At 45.6% G+C, this 24,464-nt stretch overlaps 1 protein-coding gene and 1 non-coding gene across 16 annotated transcripts in view; both read left to right on the top strand.

Moving 5' to 3' along the window:
* The window catches only part of SLC44A3 (solute carrier family 44 member 3), an 80,300-nt gene that overhangs the window by 25,081 nt on the left and 30,755 nt on the right, over positions 1 to 24,464 (top strand). For all 15 annotated transcript variants that reach the window (XR_011649621.1, XR_011649620.1, XR_011649622.1 and 12 more), the window contains exons 9-10: positions 1,534 to 1,720; positions 15,006 to 15,171. Coding sequence is in view for 9 of the 15 variants with exons in the window: in XM_058303151.2 (XP_058159134.1) it covers positions 1,534 to 1,720; positions 15,006 to 15,171 (353 nt within the window). In the remaining 6 variants the exon portion in view is untranslated. The remainder of the gene's footprint in view (positions 1 to 1,533; positions 1,721 to 15,005; positions 15,172 to 24,464) is intronic.
* LOC111758697 (U6 spliceosomal RNA) lies at positions 20,760 to 20,866 on the top strand. The gene has a single exon (XR_002792880.1). It is a non-coding gene; the product is annotated as a U6 spliceosomal RNA (small nuclear RNA).

The raw sequence follows: 24,464 nt of genomic DNA, 5'->3' as shown, positions 1-24,464 counted from the left end.
GGACGGGACATCCGTGACTCTACCCTTTACAAAGATCCCTCTAGCAATGGGATGAAGGAGAGATTCGGGTGGGGGATCAGGGGATCAAAGCAGAAGACCAGAGAGGAAATGATTCAGGTCTAGGTGGGAGAGGATGAAGCTTGAGCTGTGCTGTCAGCACTGGGGCTAGAGAGCGAGGATGAGTTGAGAAATATTTAAGAAACTGGATCAAAGCTGACTGGGAATGTGCTATGTGTCAGGCATCATGCTACATCCTTCACAATAATGGATGGCCCTGCCTTCAAAGAGCTTAAACTGAAGGAGAAATTTGGGCAAGTAAACATTTACAGTGCAATATGTTGAGTGCTGCAAAAAGATAAGTACAGGATAAAAAGGATGCATACAAGAGAGACACCCAACTTCTTTTTGGAGCATTCTAAAATTTTTTTTAGTTAGAGTTACTGGAGATAAGGGAAAGAGTAGATATTAGTATGAAGATAAAGAATTTGGCTCAAGACAAGTTGAGTTTGAAGCATCTGTAGAACATCCACACAACCCTTACCAATAACTGATGTGCTACTTGTCCAGCACCTCAAGAAGGGGAGGTCAGGAGATTTTGATTTGAAGGTTAGCATCACCTAGAAGGTTGGTAAAACCACAAAAGGGTAGAAGATGCCCCAGAAGATTCTGAGCAGCAACAGCTAAAGAAGGAAGAGGAGAACCAGAAGAAAGCCAGGAGGAGAGTTGGAGCAAAAGAGGAGCGGATGAGAGATTCAAATGCCAGGCTGAGGTCAAGCAAGACCTGAATTGTCTCCTTGGGATTTTGCATTCAGGAGATCAAATGAGGAGACCTGAGGGAGAGCACTTCTCAGGAGAGGGTTGGGGACTGGAGGTTTGCAGACAGCGGAAGAGTGAGTTGGGGTGTGAAAATGCAGGTGGTGAGTGTAGGCTCCTCGAAGAAGCTTGGCTGTGAAGGGAATGAGAGACAGCAGTGGCTAAAGGGGCATGTGGGATTGACGTGGGGTCTGTTCCTTTAATGGACGAGAACTGTAGCTACTTACATGCAGTGAAGAAAAAGCCAAATAGAGGAGAAGGTTCAAAAGGTTGTTGTGAGGCATAAGGACCGTCTTTCCCTCAAACCGATATCCCTCTGAGCTTTCGTATATCCCTTTGCCGTTTTGCAGTGCCTCAGTGTTCTCTGAGTATCTCAGATGCCGCCGCGGGGGTGGGAGGGGGCGGGTAGAAGAAAGTGCCCTGACCTAGAGGTTATTTCCATGTTCTCTTGCTCTCTGGCCTGACAAGCTCTTTAAGGGCTTCTTAAGGGACTGCGGTGTTGGCAGGATCTAGCATGGGGACTGGCTCGTGGTAGGTGAGAAGGTGCACGGTCAGTGTCTGAATGAGGCCCACAGAGAATTTATCTCCTCAAGGATAACAAAGTAACAAGAGCTGTTTGCTGGGTGTCAGTGAGACATTAGGGTTGGTTATTAAACAAAAAGTTCTGCCCCGTTCTCCATTATTTTGAAATAATGTTTTTTCACCCTCTTTTCTCACCAGGCAGTTCTGCTTATCGTGATTTTTATCCATAGAAAGAGAATAAAATTGACGGCTGAGCTGCTCCAAATTACGAATAAAGTCATCAGCAACTCTCCTTTCCTGCTGATCCAGCCACTGTGGACATTTGCCATCCTCATCTTTTTCTGGGTCGCCTGGGTGGCTGTGCTGCTGAGCCTGGGAACTGCAGGTAAGAACAGAGGTGTGCGTTCCTGTCATCTCAGTGTCATACGCAGAGAAGACCTCACTGCTTGGAACCACTGGCCTGTTTCTTTAGGGACCCAACCTCTTGTGCCAACAGTGGGGTCTGATGACAGTGGTGATGATGTTAGGGGCCTCTGTTACAGGGGAAAGCAGGAAATTCTTTTCTCTCTCTTGCATTGCCTTTAAAGAAACCGAGTGTGTATTTCATGGGAGAATAAATTCAGTAAGGTCTGAAGGAGGTTTACGAAAAACTACCATGCAAACAAAGGCATATAGAAAGAAGTTTATCAAAATTCAGAATTTGAATTTTTATCCAGGGTAATTTGTCAACTCCTGTCAAATCAGTAGGTGACAAAGAACCCAGGAAATACCCTGTTAAAAATGATGTGGTACCCAGTGCAAAGAATACACACAGAAGTTCACTTGCTTTGATCCTAAAAATGCTGTATCCTCTCTCCTCCTGTCATATCCAAACAGTGGTTCTCCACCACAGGTATTCCTCAGAGTCGCCTCGGGTGCTTTCTAAAAGCACAGGTGCCTGGGCCCATCCTCAGAGATCCTGACTGCGTTGGTTGGGGAGGGCTCAGGAGTGGATATTTGTTCAAAACCCCGTGACCAATTTGAAAGGGCAGCCACATTCTAGAGCAGCACCACTCAAGGTGCTGTTCCAAGGCTGGATAAACACTTTGTGGCAGAATGCCTGCCACTCTCTGGCCGCTGTCCTCGAGAAAGCCTTGCCATGGGGGGCGGGGGTCAGCTGAATGAAACCATGTGCTTCGTGTCGCCGTTGAGCCACACTCTGGGGCAAGTGCCTTATTTCATTGCAGACTGGTAACAGTGTGGGGACTGGTAGTTGGTCTGTGGACCATACTTTGGGCATTGCTGTGCTTGATCATCTCTAACGCCACCATTTAATTTGGTTAAAACCAAAATTCGTACGCTGTTGTGGAGACAAAAGAATATGTTGCTTTCTAAGTTTCTGCTGCAGATGTCAAATCAACAAACGTAATTGCTTAATGTTCTCATCACGTTTATTTTGTCCCCTATTGGCTCCAACCGTGTGTAAGAACCTTAGTATGTAGTAGAATCTTAGTGACTTGGTTCCCTTCTCTCTCCTCTTGAGTTAACTGGCCTTGGAGATTCAAGGCGGTCAGCTGCTTCCCCGGGCCACAGCCCTTGAAAACCCGGATCTCCTCCTCCATAGACACCTTGTGGGCAGCCTCGTGTGGGGGGGGATCTGGAAGCTTCTTGAGGGCCTGCAGGGGGCTTCCAGTATTTATCCAGGAAAGAACCTTAGTTGACCAAGTACAGGGCTAATCAGTCAGGATTAGGTGTGCCTGGGAGTGACAGAAATCTCAAAACAACTACAGCTTAGGCAAGGTATGAGGTAATGTCTCTCTCACGTGATGAAGTCCACGAGGAGGAGCAACCATGCCAGATAGTCCTCCAGAGGCCAAGGGCCCAGGGACCTGCCTCCGTGTTCCAGGCCTCACTACCACCTGCTGCCACCTTGTAACTGAAACAGCCCCTCAAGCTCCAGCCACCGTGCCTCGCTGCAGCCAATAGGAGGGCGGCAGAGAGGAGGACAGCGTGACCCTCCAGAAGTCCTGGGCAGCACTCGCACTGTACCGCATTGGCCAAGTCCAGGAAGCACGGGAGCACCTATCTGCAAGGGAGGCCAGGAAGCGTAGTTTTATTTTGGGCAGCCATGTACCCAGCAAAAAAGGGACGGTTCTGTTACCAAGACAAGGAGGGAATAACGGGTCCTGGAGGCCCTGGAACCCCCCGGCTGACAGGGCCTCAGTCCTGGTCAGAAAGGAAGGCTGTGGCCTAGAAGCCTGAAGGGACCCAAGCGTTTCTGAAAATGTCCCGGATGCTAAGCTCTAAGCTAGAGGCTTCCTTATTTTCTGTCTGTAATCATCACAATCTCTTTGTGATGTATGCATTATTATTTTCAAGATAACTGGCAACAAAACTGGGACTCTGAGTAGGTGATTTGCCAGAGGTCATACAGCCGAGGAGTGCAGTGGTTCTGATTCCAGCGCTCCAGAGGAGAGCCTGTGCTCTCCCCACTACCGCACACCTTCCTCGTGTGACCTCAGGTTTGTCTGTTCACACCCTCACTCCTCCGAGGCGAGGCAGTGTTGGCACCACAGCAGCTGACTGGCAGGTGCAGCTGTGCCCATAACGTGGCGTTTGGGGCCTCTGGGCAAGAGGGCAGGGCTGGAGGGTCCCAGCCAGAGCAGGCCAGGAGAGAGGGGTGGCAGGAGGCGGCAGGGGTGGCAGGAGGCGGCAGGGGATGGCTCTGTGGGTGATGGAGCTGCAGTGCTCGACCCCTTGCCCCTAAAGAAGCCCCAGAGAAATGATGAGGTCTCCAGCAGTGCTGCTCAGAACAGTGCAGCCTCCTCCAGTCAGGCAGCAACTCTCTTTAGAACACAGCCAACCCATCCCCTTGCTCCCCGTTGGCTGTGAGTTGGATAAAGGGACTTGATTTTGGGGTTACAACCCAGAATGTTTTGGCACGAGGTACATGTGCCTTTTTTCTTTCATTAATTCACAGATATTCCATGAGCACTGTGGGAACTGTGCAAGGCACTACGAGAAGACAAAGGTCATCTCTCTCCCCACAGCACTTACTGTCCAGCAGGACAGATGAGCATTTAAATGTGTGATCGCCGTAAAGGTCGACCAGTGATATGATAGGAGAAGCTTGGGGAGCTAAGAGAGCTCCAGACTTTGTGAGTCTGTGAAGTCTTCTCCGAGGATAGACTGGAAATTGCCAGAAGTCCAGAAAATATAGAAAGAGGCCAAGGGGATTCAGTGGGGGTCAAGACAGAACACAAGGAGAGGACCCGGTCAGCAGCAGCAAGGGATGAGCCCAGTCCTGAGAGCTGGGGGTAAAGCAAGAGTAGAGCAAGGAGCAGGCTGGCTTCCTGGCGGGCTGCCAGCCTGGGTCTCCTGCAGTTCCCCATCTTAGGCCCGAGTTGGCCTGGAGCCCCCAGGGGCTTAAACAGCCTCAGCCACCAGGTTTGAGAGCAATAGAGGCAGGGAGCCAAGTAGATTATTCTTCAGCACTGGAGGCAGGACATCATTCTCTAGCTGACCCATAGGGTCATGATTTGAAAGTGAGAGTGTTCTCCATCAGCGGAAGGAGCAAAATGAGCAGAGATGAAATAGAGTCCGAAAAGTAGAAAGGCAGGAAAAAAATCCGTGCCCAGGACCTAATGGATAGAGCTATAAGCAAGTTGATCTTGGAACACAGGATCCCGGATGGGAGGAGCCACGCAGACCCACCCTTCCCCTCCCCACCAGTGGATAAAAATCAGATAGGCCAGGGAAGCGGATGTGGCTCGAGTGGTTGAGCTCCCACCTCCACATGGGAGGTCCCGGGTTCAGTTCCTGGTGCCTCCTGAAAAAGCAAAAAAAAACAAACAACAAGCCAAACAAATGACAAAACCAGCTCAGGGAAGCCGATGTGGCTCAGTGATTGAGCGCCGACTTCCCACATACGAGGTCCTGGTTTCAATCTTCAGCCCCCGGTACCTAAATAAATAAAATAAATCAGATAGGCCTGTCCTCTCAGGCCATGTGGCTCTGTTTCCATTCACCTGTGGGCTGACAGGTGCACAGAGCTCCCTTTGTTTCCACAGACCTTTCACCCAGGGCCAGGCTCTGAGGAGACCAGGTTGTAAATAAGTGACCAGCTCTGGTCTGGGCAGGTCAGCTGCAGGCATCACTTTCTTCCATGATGTTTTGATCTTCAGAAGAGCCCCAGCTACACTTGTGAGAGACGGGGCAGATTTCACATCCTATGAAAAGTCACAGGGTGATCTATGTGGTGATGAACGTCTGTGCAAGGCCTGGCTGTCTAATGTCCCCTCAGGGCGACAGTGAGGACTGTCTCTCGTCAGTCTAGTGGCTAATCGTGGGTGGGTGTTTCCTCAGTAGGTAACTATTTGTGAGTTTTTTTATTGTGTCAGATGACTGAATGAATTTTTAACATGTAAAAAAAATACAAAAAAAAAGATAAGGGAGAACTTAGGTTGGTTGTTTTTGCCCAGTTGAGCTTACTTGGCTAGTGATTGTTAGTCTCTTCCCTGACTGTCAGATTCTGGCTTGTTAGGGAGTCTTTCAGCAGGACACCTCAGGGTGCCCTAGCAACGGTTCATTTAGTCTGCTACCAGCAGGTTCACAAGTCCATGAGAAATCAGAGAAATCTGTAGTAACCGGTGGAATCCAGCAGGTGACGGCAGTGAGTTGGAAGGAGCCTTGTGGTCTGATGATCCCAGATTATAGCTGACCTGATCTGGAAGTGTCTGAGCCAGGGAAGAGACCCCGGGGGGCAGGTGGGGCTTTCCCATCGCAGTCGGTACCACGGAAAAAGGGGGAGCCACAGACAAGGTCATGCAAAGAGGGGGCAGCATGGTCAAGCAGAGGAGTCCCCGTGGGTGTCCCCTCAAGAGCTCCAGGCTGGCTCTGGCCCTGCGGTACGTCAATCCTCTGTGCTTCCCGTTTCTGTTTTTGCAATGAAAAAGTGATGCCCTCCCCAAGACTGCCTCACAAGCATGCCTGGAGGCTGAGATGGGACTAGAGCTTTGTTTTGCAAGTAAGGGACCATGTGTGCTTTTTATTAGGAATTAGTGTTGACTAAGGAATGTCAAAAAGCTGGAGCTTTTTGATTTATTGTCTGCTCTGCCTGGCATATTCAAGAATGCAGTTCAAAAGAAAATTGTTTTTTATAAGTTACTAGAGATCTAGAAGATAGTTTAATATTTCACAAAAGCTATTGCTAAACAGCTGAAGGCCATAGCTAAAGCAGCTTCAGGTTTGCTATTGGCCCAGACCTGTCCTGGGAATGGGGAGAAGGAAGGTTGCAAAGGGGAGACTGAAATAGCTCCTGCTTTTAGGAAGCTTCTGGTATCCTTGCACAGGTACAAAGGACAAAATTTCCGTTTCTTTCTCCTGCTCCCGTGTGCAAAGGCCAGAGAACTCCGAAACAAACATTACAAATTCAGCCAATTCAATAATTTTCAATAATTTTATATTTAAAGTTCACCAGTTCAGGATTCTGTTCCCCATCTCCCTGCTAAGACACTGGAGATCCACTGGGACTTGATGGAGATGACCGATATCAGCATCTTCTGGCAGTCCCTCAGATATAGTTGTTCCTATTTCATCTTCGGCCTCTATTCCCACACCTATCCTCTGAAATGTTTTCAGGTCCCCAGTCATCATTTGTTTCCTTGCCCTCAATCCAATCTCTCTCCCTCCCTCCCCCCTCCCTCTCTCTCTCTCTCCGCCTCCCTTTTATAAAGGTCTCTAGTAAGAGGATTAAGACCCATTCTGATTGAAGTGAACCACACCTTAACTGAAGTAGCCTTTTCAAAAGGCCGTGCTCACAGGAATGGATTAGATTTAAAAACATGCGGTTCTGGGATACACACAGCTGCACACCACCCATTCCTATAAACTTCCCAGGCCTACCTAGGCATTTCTTCTTCATTTTCCTTTGTATTTTCTTCAGTTATTCTTCCAACAAATATTCACTGAGTTGTTATTATCTGCCCAACCTTGAGATACAGAGTGAACAGGACAAAGTCTCTGCTCTCCACGTACTTACATTCTTGTTGATGTGGTGAGGAGCAGTAAATAAAAAAAAATATGCCAGGTGTAATAACTGCTATGAAGAACACCAAAGCAAGGTAATTGCTTGCGTGTTGTCATGCCATAAGAATATGGACACCTGGAGGGCAGGGACTGGGTCTTTTTCTTTCTTTGGCTGTCAGCTCAGTGTGGGGTCCCTGAATGGGTTGAGGAAATGTGTGCTGAGTCAACGAGGGAATTCACATCAGTGTCACAAGTATAAATGAGATGTACACCTGGAAAGAACTTAGTAAACCGTCGGCTCTGTGTCCACGGGATTTTCCTCTTTTCCTCTAATTTTCACACTGCCAGAGCAGAAGCAGAAGCCAGTAGGGGACGATGACCAGGACAATGGCCAGAACGGGTGGCTAAGGACGGGGGGACCAGTGGACCATTTACTGGAAGAGGCCTAGTACACAGATTGTGCTAGAAAGTAGAGCCTTTCACGTTGGGTCTCCTTCCTTTGAGATATTATCCCACCCAAGCAGACTGCCTGCCTTAGGAAACTGCCTTTTACAGTGATTTACCTTCATCTTTTGAAATGTTTTAAAATATATAAAAAATATCTAGATTTTGTGCTAGCTGCATGACAAATTTCCCCCAGGTTATTTAGGTGATCTCTAAGAAGAACCAGAAAAGTGTTTCTAATCTCTTTGATAGGATGTATCACTTGAGGAAAGTAAGCCATCCATTCATTCAACATATATTTATTGAACATTTACTATATGTCAAACCCTTTTATAGCTGCCAGAGATCCAGCTTTCCTTCCAGTCTGGAAGGTGGAAGAAGACAGGCATTCAACAAAACAAATGTTTTAAGTTACAGTATGTTAAAAGTTGAAAAGCAGTATGGAGAAAAACAAAGCAGAAAGGAGGAAGGAGAACTGCTGGAGTGAAGGGTACAGTTCTTGCAGTTTTTGTTGGTTTTTCTTTTAATTTCTCTCCCCTTTCCCACCCCCACCCCCAGTTGTCTGCTCTCTGTCCTTTCTCTGTGTGTTCTTCTGTGGCCACTTCTATCCTTATCAGCAGCACAAGGAATCTGTGTTTCTTTTTGTTGTGTCATCTTGTGTCAACTCTCCATGTGTGCGGTGCCATTCCTGGGCAGGCTGTACTTTCTTTCGTGCTGGGCGGCTCTCCTTATGGGGCGCACTCCTTGCACGTGGGGCTCCCCTACGTAGGGGACAACAAGGGTACAGTTTCGGAGTTGGTGATCAGGGAGGGTCTCACTGAGAAGATGATACTCGAGCAAAGATTTGGAGAAAGTTGGGGAAGAGTCATGAGGATATCTAAGGGAAGAAGAACAACAAGCCTAAGCGCTGGAGGCTCAGCACAGAAGCCTGTGCAACCAGAGCAGAGTGACAAGGGAGCACGTGACTCAGGAGGTCAGAGAGGTCATGGCGTCTGATCCTAAGAATTTCATAGGAACTTTGGCTTCTGACCTAGGGTGGGCAGTCATCACAGAGGTTTAAACAAATAGGAACCAGGACCTTATACATTTTTTTAATTTAATTTTTATTTTTTAATTTTTAATTTTTAAAGAAGCTTTGGATTAAATAAATGTTACATTAAAAATATAGTGGTTTCCCGTATGCCTCTTTCCTCCTCCTCCCATATATTCCTACATTAACAACATCCTTCATTTGTGTGGTATGTTTGTTACAAATGATGAACACATATTGAAACCTTGCTACTAACCATGGACTAGAGTTTACATTATAGTTTACACTCTGTCCTGCACAATTTTGTAGGTTATGGCAAAACATATAATGGCCTATATTCATCATTGTAATGTCATTCAGGACAATTCCAATATCCTGAAAATGCCACCATATTATACCTATTCTTCCCTGGTGGCCACTGCCTTTATTTTTTTTTTTATTTTTTTTTTTTTTTAAAGATTTTTTTTTTTTTTTTTTTTTATTTATTTAATTCCCCTCCCCTCCCCCGGTTGTCTGTTTTTTTTTTTTTCTGTGTCTTTTTGCTGCGTCTTGTTTCTTTGTCCGCTTCTGTTGTCGTCAGCGGCACGGGAAGTGTGGGCGGCGCCATTCCTCGGCAGGCTGCTCCCTCCTTCGCGCTGGGCGGCTCTCCTTATGGGTGCACTCCTTGCGCGTGGGGCTCCCCTACGCGGGGGACACCCCTGTGGGGCACGGCACTCCTTGCGCGCATCAGCACTGCGCATGGGCCAGCTCCACACGGGTCAAGGAGGCCCGGGGCTTGAACCGCGGGCCTCCCATGTGGTAGACGGACGCCCTAACCACTGGGCCAAAGTCCGTTTTCCGCCACTGCCTTTATATCAATTATAAAAGTTCTTCCATTGTGAGGATAATAAGAAGTCTATAAGAGAATAATAATAGGTCTACTTTAGTCCGTTGTTCATTCCTCAATCCTGAGGATTCTGGGATGGATGGTGATGCTCACTCTGCCTCTAGTTGAGAGGGGCTTAGATCCAAGGAGCAGGTGGATGGGACTGTCTTGCTTGCAGTTGCAGACACTCTCTGTTCCTTGGAATTGGCATTGTCCATCATCATCTCCTTGTTAGTTGTCCTGGGTGAGACCAATGAACTGGAGAGTAGGTGTTTCAAAACTGCTGAGATTCAGGGCTCAACTGGCACATGGTGATCCAGGGAGGAGTTGATGGTGGCCTAGAAGAGGGTTGTAGTGGTGGAGTGGTGTGACATGATGGATTCTGGATCTCCTCTGGAGATAGAACTAACAGGATATCCTGATGTATTAAATGTGGGGTGTGAAAGAGGAGGAGTCGGGGAAGACTCCAGGGTTTTTTGGTCTGAGCCACTAGAATCTAAGACTACCATAAACTGAGATGAGGAAAGACTTTTAAAGGAGCAGCTTTTGGGGGTGGAATCAGAAATTATTTTTAATTATAATGTGTTTTAGACAGTCAAATATAAATGTCAACTAGACTGCTAACTGTATGCGTCTTATGCCCCCCAGAGGTCTCACTTAGAGAGCTACACTTGCAAGCAAAAAGATGGTACTTAAAGCTATGAGATTAGAATGTGTGTAGATAAAGAAGAGCAGAAATCCAAGCACTGAGCTTTGGAGCATTTTGTTAAAAGGGTATGAAAATGAGGAAGGACAAATAAAAGAGACTGAAAAGGAGCAACCTGTGGGGTGGGAGGAAAAAGAGTATGATAGCCTGGAATTTAAGTAAAGAAAGTGTTTCTAGGAAATGTGAATCATCCATGTGCCAAATGCTGCTGATAAATAAGATAAGAACTGAGGATTGAGCATGAATTTAGCAGCATGGAGGGAAATCAAAAACCATTTCAGAGATCTGAGGTGGAAAAGGGGAGGGAGACCATGACTGGGGTAGGTTTAGGAGAAAATGGGAGGAAAAGAATTGGAAAAAGCAAATATAGATAATCTTGACAAATTTGATGATAAAGGGGAATAAAGAAATGGGGAGGAAATCAGAGAAGGTAAGAGAGTCAATAGTAAATTTTTTAAAAGATGGGAGATGGTGAGGAATATTTTGATGAAGCAGGAGAGTGAAGAAGAACTGCTGAAGAGATCCTCAAAGAGTGAAGAAAGGGATCTGGTGGAGGGGCTGGTCTTGGGATCTGTCTGGACAGTTTATCGTAATGGGTGAGGGGCTTTGTGGACATGCTGATAGTGGGCAGATGTGGGGGCAGGCCTAGCACCGGTGTCCTGACTGCTTCAGTGTACTAAGAGAAGCAGGAAGTACGGCCACTGGCTAAGAGTAAGGATGGGAAAGAAGCCCCTGGGGTTTGGATGAGAAATTAGAGCAACAGTTGTCCAAAGACAAGGAGATGAGAAGACTCACATAGCAACGTGTGCACTCCTGACGCATCACTCAGGTAGTATCTCCTTTCTGATTTTTTTCCACGTCGTTAATTTCACCCCCAATAGCCAGTGTCCAGCATAATGCCAACATGCAGTCTTTGTACAATAAATACTTGTTAAGTTCATTTCCGAACTGCAGTGATAGCTGCCCGGATCTCACTCACAGCCAAGCCTGTATTGCACTCAGTATAGCTAATGCCGTAGTACGCTCACTGCGCACCGGGCGCTGTTCTAAGCGTGTACCCATTTAATCCTCCTAACAGTCACATGTGTGGCATTTAAAGCCGTGAGACTGGGTGGGATCGCCAGGGAAGTGAGACGTAGGTATTAGGGCCCTCAGATTACAGGTGATAGACTTGTAACTTGCCCAAGGTTGTTCAGCCGTTAGGGGACAGCATGGAGATGTGAATCTCAGTGTGCGACTCTCAAGCCGGAGCCTGTGACCATTGCCACCCAGTTCATCTTTACAAGGAGAGGACTTGAGGCTCATATTGCTTTACACACGTCAAAGCTGAGAGTGGAACACGTGCTTCGCCTAGTTCACCACTCTTTCCATCACCGTCCCCTGAGATCCATCATATCCTGGGATCCATCTGTGGTCCAGTTCCCATTGACACACTTTAGCTTCACACCCCCTTTTACTCTGCAGTAACAAATCACGTGGTTTGCCAAGGAGCTCCTGCCTGCACTAACACAGTCGTCCAGGAGAGGGCAGTCGTGTGTGCTTTAGCAGCCCGCCCCACCCACAGCGCGAAGACTGTACCCGCGTAGGTTTCCCGGCTTTCCCCTGAGGCCTGGGCGCCAGATCCTTGGGAGAATGTTTGCTTAAAGCACTGGTTCTCAAGCAGCAATTTGTCGTCGTCATCGTCCTCCCCCCACCCCCAGTGGTATTTGGAAATGTCTGGAAACATTTTTTACTTTCATGATGGAAAGAGGGTGCTACTGACATCATGTGTGCAGACCAGGGATCCTGATAAACATACAGGAGGGTCCCCACAAAAAAAGAGAATGATCTGGTCCAAAACGTCAGCTGGTGCCGCGGTTGGGAAACCCTGCCCTTACAGGAAAGCCTGGTATAACTGAACCAGAGGAACAACTCGGGAGAGGCCTGAAAAGCTGTCCCAAAGCAAGCGTGATCAGTCAAGAATCACTTACTGGTTCTGCTTCCTCGGGGAATGCTGAAGATTTTCAGGCCTAAGCAGAGCTTTTTTCATTTTGTATTTTTTAAATTAATTTTACTTACAAGCACACTCTCCTCTTCACTGCCTCCCCCAAGCTCCTGGCAACCTCTGCTCTCTGTCTCTGCAAGTTTGCCATTTCTAGGCATCTCTTGTAAGTGGCAGCATGCAATATTTGCCCTATGTGCCTTGCTTATTTCACTGAGTGTAATGTTTTCCAGGTTCTTCCGTGTCCTAAGGGACCATAACTTGTCACTTTAACTGCTGCCTTCTTGGACTGTTGCCGCCGGTGTGCTGAGGTGGGGTGTGTGAACGTGCTCCGTTGGTGATACAGAACCCCTGAGTGGAGAGAAAGGTCCCCCTTGGCCTCCAGGACCTTCATCCTTGCCTTTTGTCTGTATCTGAAGAAATCATCTCTCCTGCTCTGTGGAGATGTCCTCTTTCCCCAAACCATCCATGATACCGTAACCCTGTTTTGCAGAGCTGTAATCTGTCCTAGGGCCTCGGGGACCTTGAATACCAGGTGCTTGTTTCCTGGGCACTTCATATAATCCAGGGAATGGTTTGCCAAGTCTCCTCTGACCTGATTTGCAGAAGCACATGTTCTGTTTGCAAGGTGTCCATTCCTTTGGAACTGGAGATGCTTTGTTAAAACACAAGTGTAATAAGCATCAGTGCCTTAGTGAACACGAGATTGCCTCCCAGCCAAAATGAACCTAGCATTCGATAAATTATGAACTTCTCTCTGTAAATCGACTTGCTTCACTGTTCCTCACAAAGTGCCTGTAGTTCAGCTGAACGTGGAGCATAAGGGATGAAGGTCGGCCTTGGTGTGTGGAATCAGTTTTCACGATGATCTCCTGCTTGCTTTCCACACAGGCCCTATTGTGAACGTAAAAAGACACATCAGTTATGAACCTCAAGTCAGTCGAGGAAACATGAAACTATCTTTAAATGTTGTCCAAGTTGTAGGTTTCTCCAATGACCAAAGTACCCATCCTCTTACTTCCAGGGGTTTATTTGAAAATTCATAGCAGGACATCCAGACATCACGGCAGCCGCGGGGCCTAGGGTTTGGGTTTGCCAGTGTCTGCTGAGCCCAGCCAAGGCTCCCTTGGGGGAGGGAAGGGGAAGCAGGGTATAGCGGCGTGAACGGCAGAATGTCATTGGGTTACCGTGCTCCTCTCCGATTAATAAACAGTGCTGTGCTTCTGAAATTCAGTGATAATACCTGCTGTCATGTACGGGCTGCTCTTCCTATGGGCCAGGCCCTAAGCCAGACACTTACCAGATCATCTCACTCCATCCCCATATCCCTACCAGGAAATGGGTGTTAGATAAGGACAGGGAAACTCCAAGCGGGTGGCCCAATAGCTTGTCCCAGTCCACCCAGAAAGAGGTCACGCCAAGATCTGAACCCAAGAGGCTGAACACTGAGGCCCAGTAGTCATTTTACATGTGCTAGCAAAATTTGCCTCTTAAAAAACAAAAGCAAAAAAAAAAATTTAATAATAAGAATAAATTTTTTAAAAACTTGCTCTTTAAACAAAACCCAAGAAGAATCTCTTGGAAAAAATGAAGATTTTTGTCTTTTTTATAAAGTCTGAGTTTTGGGTGAAGTAGTTTTCTGAAACATGGTCCTAAGAGCTTTGTGTGATTTCATCCACATGACAAGATTTGTTTGCATCACAGAGTGGTGTGGTAGAAAAATTATGAGGTTTAGAGTCCAACGTGTTTGAGTTTATATTCTCCTTCACCCCGTCATGAGCAATGAGGCTTTGCAAAAGGTACTTGACTCTTCCAAACCTCAGTTTTCACATCTACAAAGTGGGAAGAGTATTATGATATATGCCAAGTGCCTTACAAATTGCCTACCAATCAGTCAAAAAAATTTTTTTAATAAGATACTTAAGATTACATAAATGTTACATTAAAAATGTAGGGGATTCCCATATGATCCACTCCCTGCCCATCCCACACTTTCCCATATCAACATCCTCCTTCATTAGTGTGGTACATTTGTTTCAATTCATGATCACATTTGGGAGCATTTCCACTAAGTGTGGATTACAGTTTACATTGTAGTTTAAACTGTCTCACACACAATTTTATAAGTTATGACAAGATATATAATGGCCTGTATCTGTCATTGCAACATCATTCAGTACAATTCCCATGTCCCAAAAATGCCCCCATATTACACCTATTTTATCCAATCCCTCCCCTCAGAACCTCCAGTGGCCACTCCCTCCACATCAATGATAACAGTTCTTCCATTGCTAGAATCACAATAGTGGAATTACAGTAAGTCTACTCTAGTCCATTGTTCATTCCCCAATCCTGAGGATTCTGGGATAGGGATACCCCCTCCACCTCTAATTAAAAGGAGCAGTCAACAGTTATTGTTGTCAACATTATTTACAAGTTAAATGTGTGTTCTCAATTTTTAGTTTTTGTTGTGGAGATTTAAAATTACGACGGGTACTTCAAACCTTAGGTTGGTCTATATGTTTCATGTAATGCTGTAGGCTAAGTATGTTTTGTAAGTTCACAACTTTTACTATACATGTTCCAGTGTTTTGCTTAGGAAAACATTGGTGTAAAACATATTTGTGTTTCAATTTAGGAACTGCCCAGGTTATCGAAGGCGGCCAAGTGGAATATAAGCCTCTTTTGGGAATTCGGTATCTGTGGTGGTACCATTTAATTGGCCTCATCTGGACGAGCGAATTCATCCTTGCATGCCAGCAGATGACTGTAGCTGGGGCTGTGGTTACTTGTTATTTCAACAGGTAGGTCTGGCATTTTACTTCTATTGGTTTGTTTGTGCATTTCATGTTGTGTGTAATTGAAAAGATATTTGGAAGTTTTGACAGGATTCTTAAAAGGGGTTGCAAAAGTATAAGAGTGAGGTTAAGTCTGGATACACATTTGGTGGTGAGAAGAAATGTTATACTTTAAATCTGTTATGTTTCCAAGCTCTTTTGCTTTAAACTAGATAATTCAGAAAGAAACCAAAAAAGAAAGCAATCATATTGCTTAGAATTGAAAAATATCTGAAAGGAAGGGTCAACTTCTCCTGTAAATATCCTTTTTCATTGACTTCAAACTTGAAAGCATTCCTGGCCTGTTTTTTTCTTTTTTTCTTTTCATTTATTTATTTATTTTTATTCATTTTTTTTAAATATTACATTCAAACAATATGAGGTCCCCATTCACGCCCACCACCCCCACCCCACCACTCCCCCCACAGCAACACTCTCCCCCATCATCATGACACATCCATTGCATTTGGTGAGTACATCTCTGGGCATCACTGCACCTCATGGTCAATGGTCCACATCATAGCCCACACTCTCCCACGTTCCATCCAGTGGGCCATGGGAGGATCTACAATGTCCGGTAACTGTCCCTGCAGCACTACCCAGGACAACACCAAGTCCCGAATGCCCCCACATCTCATCTCTTCCTCCCATTCCCCGCACCCAGCAGCCACCATGGCCACTTTTTCTACACCAATGCCACATTTTCTCGATTACTAACCACAATAGTTCATGAATAGAATATCATTAAGTCCACTCTAATCCATCCTGTATTCCTCCTTCCTGTGGACCGTGGCTTGGTTGTGTCCATTCCACATCTGTGTCAAGTGGGGGCTTAGATTCCACATGGATGCTGGATGCAATTCTCCTGCTTTCAGTTGCAGGCAGTCTTGGCTCCCTGGTGTGGTGGTTGACCTTCTTCACCTCCATGTTAGCTGAGTGGGGTAAGTCCAATAAACCAGAGTGTAGGAGCTGAAGTCTGTTGAGGCTCAGGGCCTGGCTATCATATCCTGGCCTGTTTTGAACACGCTTTAGTAAATTCCGGGAACCTCATTTCGTCCCATGTAAAATGAGGAGAATGTTTGCTCGGAAAATAATTTTAATTCCTAAGGGAAATGTACATAGCTATAAAATGAAATTAAAATTGTGTCGTGAAGGACCCAGTGAGTTAATTACTTGCTTCTCTGTTCACCACAGTATTTATTTAAGCGTTTGTACCCCATTACCTCATCAGAATAAGTGAGGTCCCCACGCATTGCATCGCGGCCGTGGGCCTCTCTGGCGCTTGTGCTCCACAGGGCAGTGATAAGACGGCAGCGAAAGGAGTTGACCGGGACAATGATGGGGCTGGCTCAGAATAGGAAGTTTCCTCCTGAGAGCCGATCCTCCTTCAGGTCTCAGCCCAATGAGTAGATAACATGCGTGTTCACGGGGTTAAAGGGTCAAGCAGGATGGTTCATGCCGGAGGGCAGGTACCTGCGACGATGAAGAGCACTGCGGCTTTCTAATGCAGTGGTGCCGCCAGAGCCTCTGTCATCAGAGCCTGCGGGACCCACGAAGGGCAGCTTGCCTCGGCTCTGAGAGCCTCTGAGCAGCCGCAGGTGGGGGTGGAGGGCGGCTTCCTTCTAAGTAGGGGGGCAGAGAGTAGTCTAACCAAACTGCTAGCAGGTGGTTGTGTGTTATCTTAGAATAACTAAAACAGCATTTTCAATGAGGGCTTTTTGGAAACACCTTTGACTGGACTTCCAGTTAAATATCTGCATTTCTCTCTACCTCCTCTTACCCATGAGCCCCCCTCACCCACCCCATGCCTAAAAGAAAAACTATGAAAGAGTAAAAAGGGCACAAATACCCAGAACAGTGAGAAAGAGGAGGGCAGTGACAGTGGATGAGAAACACCAACCAAATGTTGAAAGTTAGGAGGGGGTGGATGAGTGGTGACTTCCTCAGCAGACTGGAGAAAGAAGACAACAGCCAGTGGGAAAAAATAAAAGGGGGGTTGGGGAAAAATATTCCAAATGTGAGATTCAGACCAGACTACAGGTAGTAAGTAGTAATTATTTGATGATGCTCTTTCATCATTTGTTACAAATGTTTCACCACAGCACAAGGTATTGGTGGTGGGTGATGTATGGGATGTCTGGTAAGTTCACAACTTTTACTATACACTTATTGTTTATGTATGTTTGTGTATGAATAATATACTTCAATAAATTGTTTTTTAAAATGGAAAAAAAAAATGTGTGGTATCAAGATGATGAGGTACAAATAAGGTGCAGGCTGACTTAAGCCACCAAAACCTAGGAAGGCTCTGGAATTGAAGTATAAAATATACTTCCAAAGACTAGTTGAAAGTCTCCTTTAGAAGCAGTTAGGAGGGAAACGGACTTTGGCCCAGTGGTTAGGGCGTCCGTCTACCATATGGGAGGTCCGCGGTTCAAACCCCGGGCCTCCTTGACTCGTGTGGAGCTGGCCATGTGCAGTGCTGATGCGCGCAAGGAGTGCCGTACCACGCAAGGGTGTCCCCCGCGTGGGGGAGCCCCACGCGCAAGGAGTGTGCCCTGTAAGGAGAGCCGCCCAGCGTGAAAAGAAAGAGCAGCCTGCCCAGGAATGGCGCCGCCCACACTTCCCTTGCCGCTGACGACAACAGAAGCGGACAAAGAAACAAGACGCAGCAAATAGACACCAAGAACAGACAACCAGGGGAGGGGGGGGGATTAAATAAATAAATAAATCTTTAAAAAAAAAAAAAAAAAGAAGCAGTTAGGAGGAAGCGGATGTGGCTCAACAAATAGAGCGTCCACCTACCATATAGGAGGTCCAAGGGTTCGATACCCAGGACCTCCTGGCTCGTGTGGTGAGCTGGCCCATGCACAGTGCTGCTGCATGCAGGGAGTGCCGGCCCCCGCATAAGGGTGCTCCCTGCACAAGGAGTGGCCCCTGCGCAAGGACATCCACCCCGCACGAAACCACAGCCAGCCCAGGAGTGGTATCACACACACAGAGAGCTGATGCAGCAAGATGAAGCAACAAAAAGAGACAGATCCCCAGTGCCACCTGATGAGAATACAAGCAGACACAGAAGAACACACAGCGAATGGACACAGAGAACAGACAACGGCGGGCAGAGAGAAATAAATAAATAAATCCTTAAAAAAAAAAAAAAAAGAGTCCTTTGTCATAGAATTATTTTTTTAAAAAAAAGCATTTAGGCCCCCAGATCCCCGCTCATCTCCCACCCCCTTCATGCCAACAAAAGACAGGGGTTTGCTCTCTGGAAAGGTAAACCAGAGAGAATCTGGACTTGGGGTATCTGGCACAGCTGAGGCTGAGCAAGTCTCTGTACTGAAAACAGTATTAAATGAAAGTCTAAATACTAAATACTGAGGATGCTGCCCCACACTCATCCCCCTCACAGCTCCCAGGATGTTGGCAACCAAGATATAGCCTCTTGGCAGGAGGTTGAAGGCTTTTTTCTCTGAAACTGGCCAATCCCAAAATAAAGACCTACAGATAAGGCCATGTGTAGGTCTGCCAATAAAATGGCTTGAGTCCCCGACTCTTACCCAGACTGTAAAGTTGACCAAGTTAACAAGCAATCCCATTCACATCGAGCTTCTAGTTCACTCTTCAGTGCCTGACTTCTCAATGTAAACTGTTAACCAGCAACTATTAAACATTTGAAGAAAACCTTGTGATGGTTAACATCCTGCGTCAGCTCGGCTAGGTTATGGTGTCCAGTTGTTTGGTTAAGCAATCACTGGCCTGATGGTTACTGTGGGGGTGTGTCATGGATTTAAATCACTAGTCAGTTGATTGCATCTATGGCTGAGAACATCTACAATCAACAAAAGACATTGCCTTTAGCAATGAGAGAAGTCTCATCCCTCACTGACGGCCTTAAAGGGAGGACTGAAGATTTCAGCAGTCAGAAAGAAGAATTTCTCTCTCGCCTTCAGCCCAGTCACTTTCTCCTGGGAATTCATGAAAACCTTCTTAACTGCAGCCTGCTCTTTGGAATTGGACTTGCCAGTCTCCACAGTCATGTGAGCCAATTCCTATAATAAATCTCTTCATGTTTGCATCTATATATACATCCTGTTGATTCTTTTTCTCTGTAGAACCCTAATATAAACCTCTAGTAAAAGAAAGAAATCAAAATGGACAAAACAAACAAGGATTTGGAGGAAAGAGCAGAGATAAAATGGCAGTGGAAGAAAGCTCCAAACAACAAAAACTGAAATATCCTCAGCGAGATCAAAGAAATATTGCATCCATAAATTAAGAATAAAAAAAGAAGATACATTGAAAGAGCAAGAAAGCCCTCATAGTAATTGAAAACATGATTGCAAAAGACAGAAGTTTCTAGTGGGGGAAGCGGACTTGGCCCAATGGATAGGGCATCCGCCTACCACATGGGAGGTCCGCAGTTCAAACTCCGGGCCTCCTTGACCCATGTGGAGCTGGCCCATATGCAGTGCTAATGCGCCCGAGGAGTGCTGTGCCACACAGGGGTGTCCCCTGCGTAGGGGAGCCCCATGCGCAAGGAGTGCACCCCGTAAGGAGAACCGCCCAGTGAGAAAGAAAATGCAGCCTGCCCAAGAATGGTGCCTCACACATGGAGAGCTGACACAACAAGATGACGCTACAAAAAGAAACACAGATTCCCGGTATGGCTGATAGGAGCACGCAGTGAATGGACACAGAGAGAAGACAATGGAGGGGTGGGGGAATAAATAAATAAATAATAAAACTTAAAAAAAAAAATTCTAGTGAATAGGGAAGGATTGAAATATAAGGTTGAAGAACTCTGCCAGAAGGCAGATCAAAAACACAGAGATAGAAAATAGGAGCGAAAAGATAAAAAGTTAGAAGATAAATCCAGGAGCCCCAGTGTCTGTCTGACTGTTTTGAGTTCTAGAAATAGAGAACAAAGGAAAAAGAAAGTAGGAAAGCATCAAAGACAAATTTCCAGGGCTGGAGGACATGAGTAAAGAGAAGGTCCCAGAAGCTTCTGGAAGGAGAAACGGGTCACACACAAGGATTAAGAATCAGAATGGGAGCCGACTTTTTCAATAGCAACTCTGAATCAGGAAGAGAATGGAGCAAAGCTGCCAAAATTCTGAGGAAAGGTTATTTCCAGCCTAGGATTCATTTTATACCTGTCCATACTATCACTCTAGGGTAAAGGAGAATAAAGTCATGTATGCAAAGTACCAAAGGATTTCCCTCCCATATATCCTTTCTCAGGAAGGATTTTCTCCACTGAAACTAATGAGTGAGCTGGGAGGAAGACCTGAGTTTTCAGGAAACAGAAATCCCAAGACAGACAAAGGAGAAGGGAGCTGCCAAGAGGGGAGCTCTGCAGCAGACATAGAAAGCCACCAGTTCATGAGGGAGCAGGAGAGTAGTGGGCTCCAGGACGGATGTCTGCAAGAAAAGAAAATGAAAATGAGAGAATCCCAGGTGTTCTAGAACATGTCAAGGGAAGATTTACACTTTGGGGAAGTATTTGGTGAAGCCCATGGAAAACCAAGCAAACAAACAACAAAAAAAGTGTGCTCGCTTCGGCAGCACATATACTAAAATTGAAACGATACAGAGAAGATTAGCATGGCACCTGCGCAAGGATGACACGCAGATTCGTGAAGCATTCCATATTTTTAACAGATTCCGGTACCACTGACAACAACAGAAGCGGACAAAGAAGACACAACAAATAGACACAGAGAACAGACAAGCGGGGAGGGGGGGGGATAAGTAAATAAATAAATCTTTTTAAAAAAACAAAGTGAAACAGTTATTAAATTCAGGAAAAAATCAAAAGTTGCAGAGGGAAGAATATATAATTCAAGTATGTTACTTGAGATCAGTTGTAAATGCTGTTTATATATGAGTAATATTAATTTAACTACAAATTGCAAAATAATATTGGGATGAAGAAAGAATAGGTAAATGGGTATGTTGGGAGAGGGGGGATTGTTAGGCTGTGAAAAATAACTAAATCTGCATCTCCATAGAGGTTTGCAAATAATATCTGCAACTAAAAGATCAAGAAGTAGTAGTAAGAACATGTAATTTAGAAATGTGGAGATAGGCACCAGAAGAAACAGTTAAAATATTGCCTCTAGCAAGAGAGAATTAGGAGTGGGAGAGAAAAAAATGCTGTTTTTCCTAGTAAGCCTCATAGTATGATTTGACTTTTGAAGATATTTCATACTACTTTGATAAAAATAAATTCAAAATAAAATGCATGATGAGATTTTTAGCACTATTTCACTTATTAAAGAGTTCTGCTTTCTTTTTGACCTTCTGCCTAATTTTGAAACTTCAAGGTTTTTCCTTATCTATTGAGAATTCTTTAATCCCATGCACACAGGGTGAGGATTAAATGCAGCCAGAGTGCATTCATCTTTGTCACTCATTTCAGCGCTAAGAGGGCTGAAGAGTTCATAAAAAGACCATCCTGTAAAACTTATCTTTCACAACCTTTTGCCTGAAGAGGGGTCAACCGAGTGTCATAAAGATGCTGTTAAGGCGAGATAGGAAGGATCTAGAACTGTTCGACTCGGAGAAGGGACGCTTGAGGCATGACTTCATCGTTGTTTTCAAATATACAAAAGATGGCTTCCAGCTGTTCTGGATCCACTGACAAACAAACGAGGAAATGAATTCATAGCAGAGCTCAAGGATTTTAGGTAAGAGACTGCGATGAATTTCCTAACCCAGACATGAGGTACTGAGGACAGCTAAAGAAATCCTGCTCTTTACAATAAACACAGTTCCCATTTTCCACAGGACTGGAAGGATGAACCTCACAGCTTCCCACAGCGCTCTTCACACCATCTCGCCATGATTTTGCTGAAAGAAATAGCAGGAAAGACTGGTCCCTACAGAGAACACACAGTTCACCTTAGCTCAGGACCGGCTTTATCTTGGAAGCCACCCATCTCATGCATTCCCGTTCTTTGTCTGGGAATCCAAGAGGAAATTAGTTTTCCCTAATGTACGAAGAGTTTTTAGTGAGCACTAGGCTAGAGCTAACTAGAGCTAACACTTGCTCTGAGGACGCTGAAGTTGCTTGCTTGGCTTTCTGCCCTGTGTTGTCCAAGGCAGCTCGTCGTTCCAGTACAAAGCAGTTCTTATGAACCCTGACCCAAAGGTGTCCCAGAACTTGGACAGATGGGATCAAATTCTTTGCCCAGAGACTTGAGTCGATGCAGTGTTCTGGGGACCTGGCTTAGGGGCACGGGGCATTCAAGGCAGCCACAAGTTTGAAAGAAGGGGCAAGCTGGACTTCCTGAGTCCCCATGTCCCCTGACTCTGCCCAGGCCTTCCTGAGTGCCACCACTCACGGAAGTCAGAAGGTGCTCAGTAGGCTATACTTTGTGGGGACCCCGTTCTCCCCAGCCTCCTGTTCAACTCATCACTGAGTTGCCCAAAATGCCTAATAGTGTATCATCATCCCTTAGGCCAATTCTCAAAATATGGATAGTCCAAAGAGAAGGTGTATTTTAAGCCTCAATGGGTATAATTAAATCTGTTCCCTGAAGGTAGGTTTTGTTGGTTGTGAAAAAGATAGAGAGGGAAGCACTAGCCACATATACAGCAGGGGAGGGATGACAGGATGATGTTTCCTTTGACTGTGAAAGGAGGTCTAGAAAGAGAAGGTGGAGCCCTCAAAGAAACTCCACTTATTTAACTTTTTTCTGTAACTTTGCTTTTAGTTGCTATGGCATATATTGACTGTTACCTGGCTCCTTGAACTAGCCGAAGTTTAAATGCCTCTCTTTTTAAGTTCCCTCTCTCATCATGTGATAACCCAGCTGTGTACCATCTGGAACCTCTGTATCTACTTCCAGCCAAACGCTGGAAAACCTGGAATCATAACCAGAACGTGGTACGGACTAGGGAACTCAAGACAGTGCAGACACTCTGCTGTCTGAAATGGTTAATTCCATCACGGTGGAACCTTCTCAGAAGGCTGATGCCTGACCCCAAATGTCAGTACCTGGAGGATCAGCCCCCAAGGCCCCCATTCACAGTGGCCTATGAATCATTTGTTTCCCTACCAGATGGAAAGCAGGTGTTGTCCTCTTCTCCCTGCATCCCCTCTTGAGTGCCACAATAAGTCCTAAGGCACATAAATCTCCTAAATGGAAAAGTAAATATTCTTCCCTTTAAAAAAAAAAAAAGCGAGGAAAAGGAAAAGATGTGTCAGATTTTCCTGGCTTACATGACTCTTCTCGTTTATCAGCCCAAAATGAATTCATATCAGCAATAGCTTCCCTGGTATTTCCTATTTTAAATCATGTTGGGTCAAAACACACATCACTCTTTTTGTGGGACAAGGAGGCTGCAGTTACTCTGCTCCCAGTATTGCTTTCATGTTTTTTTTCTTCCTGGATGATTTAAGTAACAGCAAAATTCAGCCGTTGCCAACTCTTGAAACATTTTTGGCTGCATTCCTTTTCCTCCCTCAAAACTTCGGCTTTTGTCAAAATCTTAATTCATAGTGACTTATTAGCAACCAGAGCAAGTTGTAGAATAATCCATTATAAGGAAACCAAGCTTCACTTAGAATCAGTGAAGTTTGCTTCTGGGAAAAGGGCCTCGTTTTCTCGAACTGGCATCAACGGGAATGCAGAAGGTCAGTGGAAGGGTTGCCTTCGCCCTCCCTCCTTTGTTTTATCTTTTAGGTTTGGGGTAGGGCGAAGGCTGTGCCCATTCTGTTCTTTTTCACTCTTCTCCCTGCCTGTGAAACTGACTTGCGCACATTCCTGGGAGCTGTGTCATGACAAGTCCCATAAATGATTCACATCCAAGTGACCTTTAAAGAGCAGAGTAGAAATCAGCTGGATTCCAGGAGGCTAGAGCCGTGCAGAAGCCAAAACACCCCGGGTTTTCCTGTCTCTTCACTTTAACCTGGAGCGCTTCCTTCTCTCTCTGGCGGCCGACCAGGATCGTGCTGCTTTGGTGACGATTTTAATCACCGGACGAATGCTGGCCATTTTTGCATATGCTCATGTGTAAATTTAAACCTTACAGAGTTTTATACAATTAAACTTCTGAAAATGAAAGTGAGATTATAGGCAATAGAAAGGATTGATAGGGTAGGTGTTATGAAGAGGGAAACGTGGTTATTCGAACTCCTCAGTTTTTTAATGTTTTTTTGCTGTTCTATATGAATTTGTAGCATTGGGTGCCACCAAAAGGAATTAAATTAGTCCAAGAAATAATTTCACCTTAGCTACCATGGAATA

The sequence above is a fragment of the Dasypus novemcinctus genome, chromosome 9 (assembly GCF_030445035.2).
Source record: "Dasypus novemcinctus isolate mDasNov1 chromosome 9, mDasNov1.1.hap2, whole genome shotgun sequence".
Taxonomy (NCBI): domain Eukaryota; kingdom Metazoa; phylum Chordata; class Mammalia; order Cingulata; family Dasypodidae; genus Dasypus; species Dasypus novemcinctus.
The sequence above is the reverse complement of the archived record's forward strand: the minus strand, read 5'-3'. Positions and strand labels throughout refer to the sequence as shown.